The 8,421-nt window shown below is 42.2% G+C and overlaps 1 protein-coding gene across 2 annotated transcripts; it reads right to left on the bottom strand.

The window, feature by feature from the left end:
- Positions 1-2,503: 2,503 nt before the first annotated feature.
- Positions 2,504-6,166, bottom strand: LOC136473184 (uncharacterized protein At2g34460, chloroplastic-like). 2 transcript variants are annotated; one of them, XM_066470863.1, is made up of 4 exons: positions 5,790-6,164; positions 5,578-5,694; positions 3,770-4,042; positions 2,504-2,880 (listed from the first exon to the last, which is right to left on the bottom strand). In XM_066470863.1, exons 1-4 carry the CDS (start codon positions 6,084-6,086, stop codon positions 2,716-2,718), a joined length of 852 nt encoding a protein of 283 aa, XP_066326960.1. In that variant the 5' UTR covers positions 6,087-6,164; the 3' UTR covers positions 2,504-2,715. The 2 variants fall into 2 exon arrangements, with proteins under 2 accessions (XP_066326960.1, XP_066326961.1); XM_066470864.1 differs by lacking the exons at positions 2,504-2,880; positions 3,770-4,042 and adding an exon at positions 4,056-5,251 and having other exon boundaries at positions 5,790-6,166.
- Positions 6,167-8,421: the final 2,255 nt, after the last annotated feature.

Genomic DNA, 8,421 nt, shown 5'->3' with positions numbered 1-8,421 from the left:
TCGACCTAATAAGTCCCTGTGGCATGGTCAAAGCATGTAACCTCATGTGTGTCAGCCCTTTCATTTGCCTTCTCTAGGTGTGCCTTTGGTTTCGGAGCCCATATCTCTTCATCACTCCGCAACTTCAATGCATGGGCGTGTCTATCGTTGAACTAGACAATAAGCTTATAGAAGGTGAATTGAACGATTGCATTCACGGGCATACTATGTATCCCCAATAGAAACTTATTGGATGACTCCGTCATGTTGCTGCACTAAAACTCGTACCTCCATCCACCGGCGTCGTGAGCTCTTGTCCATTTCTTGAAATCCCTCATCAAACCTATGAGCCATTGTCTACCTTCTGCATTTGATGCGGTTCTGACCTGCTCCAACTTTTTCTGAAAGTACTTGTCCTCAAGCTGTCGAGCAGCCTCTTGGAACAAATCAAAGTTATCCTTCACACCATCCTTCTGGAGTAGATTCTTAGCAAGGTGCTGAGTACACCAACGATGGTGCAAAGGTGCATACCCCTCTATCTGCTCTCGCACGACATTAAGTATGCCCTAGTGCCTATCAGATATGACGCCAACCTCCTTGTTAGGCCCAGCCACATGTATCCGGACTAGCCTCAAGAACCATCCCCAACTGTCATTGTTCTCCTTCTCAACCAAAGCAAATGCCAAAGGAACCATCCCCAACTGTCACATGATATGGCTATAAAGAAGTGTGCTCTGGTATTTGCCAATCAAGAACGTACTATCAATGGAGAAGACGGGACGACAGTGCCAAGCTCGGCGCCAAGATCTACGGCGCCGAGCTGCCTGCCAAGTCACCGCTACGTCTGCGTCGAGCCCAAGACCTCTACGCCAGCAACGATGGCGCTGAGAAGTGTAAGCTCGACGCCAGCAACGATGGTGCCTAACTAAGGGTCTAGATTTTGAAATCATACCTCTAGAGACATATTTGTGATTTTTTTGAAAAAAGGGCTAAAAATAAAAAAATCGGCTCGTAGAACACGACGAACAGGGAGTAGGTAGGAGCATGATTGCCTCACAAGATCCCCAAAGCCTGGATTGGGCATCCATCTACCTGCCCATTATGCGTCGACAAGAGGGAGTAGGCATGAGCAGGATTCCCTCAAAAGGATCCCCAAAGTCCTGGATTGGGCAATCCATCTAGGGAGTAGGCAGGTGCAGGATTTCTCAAAAGATCCCCAAGCCCTGGATTGGGCAATCCATCTAGGGTGTGTTTGGTTCCATGGATATCCATAGATACAGGATGTTTGGTTAGATCGACAAGCTGAACCTGATATCCATAACAAGGAATATTCTGGGTAGATGCTGGATATCCTGGCCCTAAAAATATGACGGATGAGGATATCCACATGTTGATTAGCGTATGTTTTGTGTGACAATTAGAGTAGTATAGTGTTAATTAACATATTTTATTTTTAATTCGTGATTATAATGACAAGATTAGTGTTAGTGCATATTTATTAGGGTATAATTAGTTGTTATTATTTTAAACAATAGATATAATTAGTTAAGTATTCTCATCCCATGCAATCTCATCATCCAAACCAAACAGAAAAAATGGCTCGCCTCCATCCATCCAACCAAACAGACAACATGGATATTCACATCCTGAATCCATGGATGGCCATATCCATCCACCCTTGTCCTCAAACCAAACACACCCCTACTCGCACGGATAGCCCATGTTTGCTGTTACTCTCTCCGTCCAAGAAAATATGCAATTATGTCACAGTGTCATGTTTTAGTATCTTAAATTTGACCAATTATAGATAAAAAATATTTATAATATCAAATAAATATTATTAGATTAATTATGAAATATATTTTCATATTAAATTGATTTGAAGTCATAAATATGAACACTATTTACTAGAAACTTGGTCAAACGTGAACTAATTTTTCTGGCACGCAACCCATAGTTGTATGTTTTTATGGACAAAGGGAGTACGATGCACCTAGCGTCCGGACGTCCGACTCAAGCACGTGTCCGGACGCACCTCAGGGCGTCCGATTGTCGTAACAGGAGCCATCCAATCCCGACCAATCCGCGTAATGATTCAATTCACAAACATTACGAGCGAACCAATCTGGACAGAAGCGTCCGCCCACGCCCGGCAGTCGTCGTATCTTGATTGTAGAAAAAAGATTTATTTGTTTCCATTCTCTTGCTTTATGATTCCTTTTATTTTTTAAGTTCTTTTTCTTTATTGCTTTCCTATTCTTCAATTTATTTTCCCTTTTATACTTAGTTTATTCTTTATTTATTGTTTCTCTTTCAACGTGCCCATTTAGGTTTGTCATGAGTTAAGTTTTTTGTTCTACCTTTGGCCATCAATATAAAAAGTTATAGACTGACCCCAGAAGTTTATATCAGTATGAAAAATAATTTTGTTATGCATAATTTTTTAATTCAAGATAATATACTTTTATTTTTTATATATATATATATATATATATATATATATTGCTGGTTAGAGTTAAAAAGATTTGACTTAGAAGAATCTTTGGTGGACTTATAGATATTTATAAGTATAATATAGCATGCCAAATACATAGACTATACTTTGAGAACTCCTTAGTGTTCATTGGTTCATGGCTGTACTGTATAACAAATTAACCATCCTGTCATTCTATGAAGCATAGATTTGCCTTGTACATAACTAATCAATCCTTCTGTGTAACTGATGTGACAGACCAGTCAATTTTGCTTAATTGCAGCGTACATATCCTTCAGAGGGCGATTTGGAGCATCAGCTCGGGCGATAATCTCAACAACTTTGTAGGAAGACTCTGGACACAACAATGCTTCTACAGCTACTTCAGCAACCTGGCTCCGAGATATGGATCCCGAGTAAAGAGTGTCCTGAAAAATTTCAACAACAAAAATGCTATGCATAAACTATTGGTGGACAAAGTGTACTTTCCAGTAATGACAAGATGAGAAAACACTAAAACACACTGGAGGCCTCTAAACATATTAGTATTCCTTAATCTGGATCGGATTAGTTTTATTGTACAATCCATTATTTCTAATATGCATACAAGATGAGCATTTTTCTTATAGAAGAGCTCCCTCCTGTAAAAGGGAAAAATGCATTCAGTCCAACTGTAGAAATTTGACCAATGTTAGTGTTTTGATAACGTGGATTGTACATATAAAAACGATATCGATTAACGCCAATTATACTACTTCCACAAAATGAAATGACATCCTATTGACTTCCAACAGTAAAAAGTTCTATGGAATAGCATATCCTAGTTACATGGTTTTGCAGACCTCACCTTAAAGCCACATATGTTACAGGTTTTGCTTATTGTGTTAGTGGAATGTAGCATGAAGCCACAACTTAAATTCCACTGTCTCTTCTTTTGCAGGGGCATTTGATAGGGATTTAGATTCTCCTTATAGATGTTTCTCAGCTGAATCAAATCGCTTAGTAAGAATTGGTGAAACAATTTGGCTATCAATCCAGATTCACCCTGAAATGAACTAGAATCACTGCCAAACACCTATTTGGGTGATTCTCCTTCCTAGCTCAAAACGAAGAAACATTACCAGGTGTTCCCCGGAGAATCACTTCACCAAAAACAACGTTTGGTTCAGATTCTCCTGATTCCAGCAAGAATCGGAAACAATTCTTGCAACCAAATGGGGATCACCGTTGCTAAATTATGCAAATCCACCCTCTAATCCACCTAACTTAAAAACTATTATTGGTAATAGCATCAAGCAATAAGTTTAAGGTTTTTACCTCAGGTTCCATGACTATATTCCCTGTTGGGGGTTGATCTGTCAGCCCTCCAGGCCTTACAATAGTGTAATTTATTCCTGATTTCCTGATGTGATTCTCTGCCTGTAGCTTTGCAACCAGTGTTAAGCCAAGTAGATTGAGCACAATGTAGGCTGGATTCAGAAGTTGACCCATAGCAGCCCCATTTACTAAAATGGAGCTGATGAGTACAAATCTTGTTACGCCTGCCTTTCGGCATGCTTCAACCAGGTTCACTGTGCCAAAGTTGTCTACCTGCAATACCAAAATTTATCACGGCTGTTATTTGTGAAACAAAAGGAGTATCTATCCGCATTCAACCATTTGCCAGTGATATGATTGGATCCTTAAAGCTCTTATTTGCAAGGCCATGGACTGATTGTTCGTTAAATATACCAAATATATACAAACATCAAGAGTTACCAAACACTATGAGTAATTAATATAATTTGACAGACCCTCTACGCCACATCTTTTTAAACTTGCTTAAACAAATAGAAAACTGAACCAGTGGACCAAATCAGCTCAGTTACACAAAACATTGTTGGATTACCGGTATTACTTTAAGCCAGTCACCATATAGACAACCGTGGATGAAAAGACGGATTAGGGATGTCTACACTATGAATAGTACTCAATGCAAGAACCAAGGTCTAGAAAACTAGCACTGAGGCAAAATTAGTGGGCACAAGTGAACTTAGATCATCTTATAAGTACCAAACATGAAACATGTTAAAATTGCCCCACAAAAGAATACTGAGAGTTGTATGCTGCGTGAATTCAAACTTTAATTGAATTCTCAATGGCCCGCTGGCCTGGTTTTAGGAATTCAGGGGTCCAAATTAACTGTCCAGACATTGAACCAGATCCCACCAGGAACAGCAGAATGGTGATGTGGCAACCCTCGAATATAGCATTCTTTTCGGATTTTTTGAAGCGAATTCTTTTCAGAATTGAGAATTTGATGCATACAATTTGCAAAGTAATAATCCCATACTAACTACTCTATTCTTCTTCTTTTTTTTCACGAGCACGCTTGGATCGCGTGTATTTTATTAAGAGGGAAACTGCCCTATGCTTCTGTCACCGTCAATGCTCCATCGACGACTCCGGTGACTACAGCTGGAGAAGAGCCTGAAGAATCTAAAGATGATGAAACGGTGACAGGAGGCGTACTTCAGAAGGGCGACCGTGTACCTGGTATGCTGGACCGGGTGGCAAGAAGCAGGTGGCCCAACCCGCGTATGATCGGCCCAAAATAGGCGAATAGGAGTATTGCGCCTGCGTGGCCCAGAACGAGAGGCAGCCCCAACAAGGCCCCTCTATGTAACGGCTGAGTGAGGAGAGGAGAACACGAACTTGGTCATCTACCTGAACCGTACCCAGAGGGTGACGGCGGCGGCGAGCGCGGCGGTGCTGGCGACTCGAGACCTTGCTCCACCAGTTACTCAATATATAAGTTATCTGTAGTCGTAATCAGTAGTAGTAAGGTTACAGCTTCTTTGAATTAAGAGATGGCAGCATAGCCTGAACGTGTGAATAGCAACTTCAAACTAATTGGTTCAGAATAACTTGCTGCCAAGAATGCTGACCAACCTACATTTACCAAAGTTTTTACAGAATCTGAACACTTTTGACAGGTACAAACATTTAAATCGGGGCATTCTGGCAAGAACATTCCCTACACTATTTCATATTTTTAGCCCTATAATAGCACCTGAAAGATCTAATCAAAGCAATGAACAAGAAAGAAGCATCAGTCACTCTGTACAAATTAACCAGATACAAACCTTCCACGGAGCAAAAGGGTCAAAGGACCGCCGGAATCCCGTCGCGCAGACGACAGCATCGACGCCGCGCACCGCCTCCACCAGCTTGTCGACGCCCTCCGTAACGTCAGCCCTGACCTTCAGTCACTCAAAGAGTCAAAGGCCCAAATTCACAACACCACCCCACCAATTTAACGAGGGCAACAACAAGAAGCACGTCAGCTTAAACTCACCAGCTGAAGGTTGGGGTCCTGGGGCAGGCTGCCACGGGCCCTGCTCACGTCCGTCGTGCCGGCGACGACGCCGAATCCCTTGGCCAGCAGCTTCTCCACAACGCGCTTGCCGGTGCGCCCCGTCGAGCCGGCCACGAAGACGGTCGTCGTCTTCTTCTCCTCGGCGTCCGGCGAGCTCGCAGATGCCTCGTTCATGGTGGAGGCCGCCCTGCAGCGGAAGAAGAGCTTTCTTGCGGCTGCAGGGACGGCGGAAGGCAGGTGCGGGCGCGCGGTGACGCCGCAGACAGCGCTGGCCATGAGTTTTTGGGTGGCGTGGGCGTGGCAGTGGCCAACTGAGCCGTGCACCGTGAGGGCGGAAGGCAGCACAGCACTTGCTCTGCCTCTGGCTACGCCTGGGCCATTCACTTAATTCAGTTAGTTAAATCGTTCCGTCGGTTATCAAAAATTTCGATTTTAACCAAATGTAAACTGAATTTGTTGTTAATAAGTAACTAATAGCTGAACAAAATCAGTTTTGGTACTTTATACATGAAGATAATTCAATAATATAATGGTATTGAAAAGCACCTAAGAAAAACGCATCATATTATAACAAAAGAAAAGAAAAAACAACAACAAAGAATGCTTCTAGCAAATAAAATATCATAGAAATACATTTAAAAATATAAATGGATATATTATTAATGTTTAATATAAAGTCATACGAAACCAAATACATTTATTAACCAAATAGAGCCAAAATCTTCAACAAAAAGATTACGAAAATTTTGGTTAACCAACTTTTTTGGTTAAAAGGTGAAATTTTGCCCATCCTAGCTCTAGGAAACATGCCAAAATTCGCGCCTGCTTAAAGATGAAAAAAAATCACTCATCCCAACTTTTAGGGCATGTTTGTTTTCAGGTTTTTGCTAGTTTCTATCTGACAGAAGCCAGAAGGTGAATCAAACAACCCAATTGTTGAATTGGCTTTTAAAAACCTAGAAAATAGCTTAAGAGGAAATAAACTAAAAGCTAAAAGGCACACTATGAGCATACTTTTATAACTTTTGGTATGATAAAAGCTAAAATTTTATTTAAAAAACTAGCAAAAAGCCATCAGCCAAAAGATAAAATCTAGAAAACTAGTTTTTGATCCAAAAAGCAAAAGTTGTAGCTCAAACAAATAGGCCATTGATCCTCCAAGTATGGTCAAGAAAATTTTAAAACCATCTACATAAAAAGTCACAAGCATATGAAATCAAACATATATTAGTTTTTGAAGCAAAAAAGTTTGTGGCATACTAGTGATGCCTGCCAAACAACACCCCTGCACGCCTCCCGATCGGGTTCTTAGTCGTCGTCGCTACCCTAGGCCCCCCTCTTTCTGTTGTTTTGGCAACGTTGTCGATTGCAAGGAGGAGAGGGGATTTGCCTCTTCAGACATCTAAGGTTAGTTTTTAGTTAAGAGTTTGGCTCACATGGTCGCTTTCCCCGCCATCATGGTTGGTTCGTGGCTTCCACCATTGTTGTTCGCATCGGTGGTGGCAGCTTAGGGGGTCTTCTTCATCTTCGGTGGCTGCACCTCAAGAAAGTCATCCCATTCAGATCCTCTCCTCCCCTTCATCCCCATCTAGATGCAACTGTCTACTCCGTTGTTCCAATTTGCATCATCCAAGATCCAACCACTGGCGTTGCTGACCTGGGCATAGTTCTTAAGCACATAGCCATAGAGTGCTTCAGATGGAGAACGACTAATTGTGAAGTGTGGGCAAATGTTGTACCAAAATTCCGTGAGTGTGAGCCAATTCAACAATTTGGTAGGACAAGGATTAGCAAAACAACGAAGGAAGGTTGAAAGGATCAAGATGCCCAAGAGGGGGGTGAATTGGGCAAATTCTAAATTTCTTTGCAATAATTAAACTCTACGGTTAGCCCAATTAACCCCTTGTGCCTAGAAAGTGTTTCTATTGATCTAACGCACAAAAGTTTAGCACCCTAAGTTCCAATCCTACTCTAGAATGGCAATTCTAGGAATGTAAATGACAAGAATTGAATTGCTCAAAGTAAATGCTCAAAGTAAAGAGAGGAGGAACGCGGCGATGTTTTGCCGAGGTATCGGAGAGTCGCCACTCCCCACTAGTCCTCGTTGGAGCATCCGCGCAAGGGTGTAGCTCCCCCTTGATCCGCGCAAGGATCAAATGTTCTCTACGGGTTGATTCTTTGACACTCTGTCGCGGTGAATCACCCACAACCGCTCACAACTTGAGTTGGGTCATCCACAAGCACCGCCAGATGATCACCAATCTCCCAATCACCACCAAGCCATCTAGGTGATGGCGATCACCAAGAGTAACAAGCACGAACTCTCACTTGACCACGACAAGCCTAATGAGAAGGGTGGATGCACACTTTGCTACTCTTGATCTCACTAATGAGGGCTCTCTTTGAGATTCTCAAATCCCAATCACCTCACTAGGACCTTGCTCTTCTTGGCACTCTCAAGGATGTTTCTCAGCTGTTGAAATGAGCAAAAGTACCCCCCACACGAATGGAGGAAGTATTTATAACATGGGCTGAAAAACAAACCGTTATGTGCCTCGGTCAGTTCACCCTAAACTCCAGTGTTTAAAGTGTGACTGGATGCGTCCGGTCG

This window comes from Miscanthus floridulus, chromosome 8 (assembly GCF_019320115.1).
Source record: "Miscanthus floridulus cultivar M001 chromosome 8, ASM1932011v1, whole genome shotgun sequence".
NCBI classification, from domain to species: Eukaryota; Viridiplantae; Streptophyta; class Magnoliopsida; order Poales; family Poaceae; genus Miscanthus; species Miscanthus floridulus.
Note: the sequence above shows the minus strand (reverse complement) of the source record. Positions and strands in the feature narration are given on the sequence as shown.

Bases quoted from the DNA above. Each gene is read 5' to 3' on its own strand.
- LOC136473184 (XM_066470863.1), bottom strand. From the start codon at position 6,086: ATGGCCAGCGCTGTCTGCGGCGTCACCGCGCGCCCGCACCTGCCTTCC. The intron at 5,695-5,789 runs GTGAGTTTAAGC...GAGTGACTGAAG, and splicing joins AGGACCCCAACCTTCAGCTG to GTCAGGGCTGACGTTACGGA. The intron at 4,043-5,577 runs GTTTGTATCTGG...TTGGTATTGCAG, and splicing joins ACCCTTTTGCTCCGTGGAAG to GTAGACAACTTTGGCACAGT.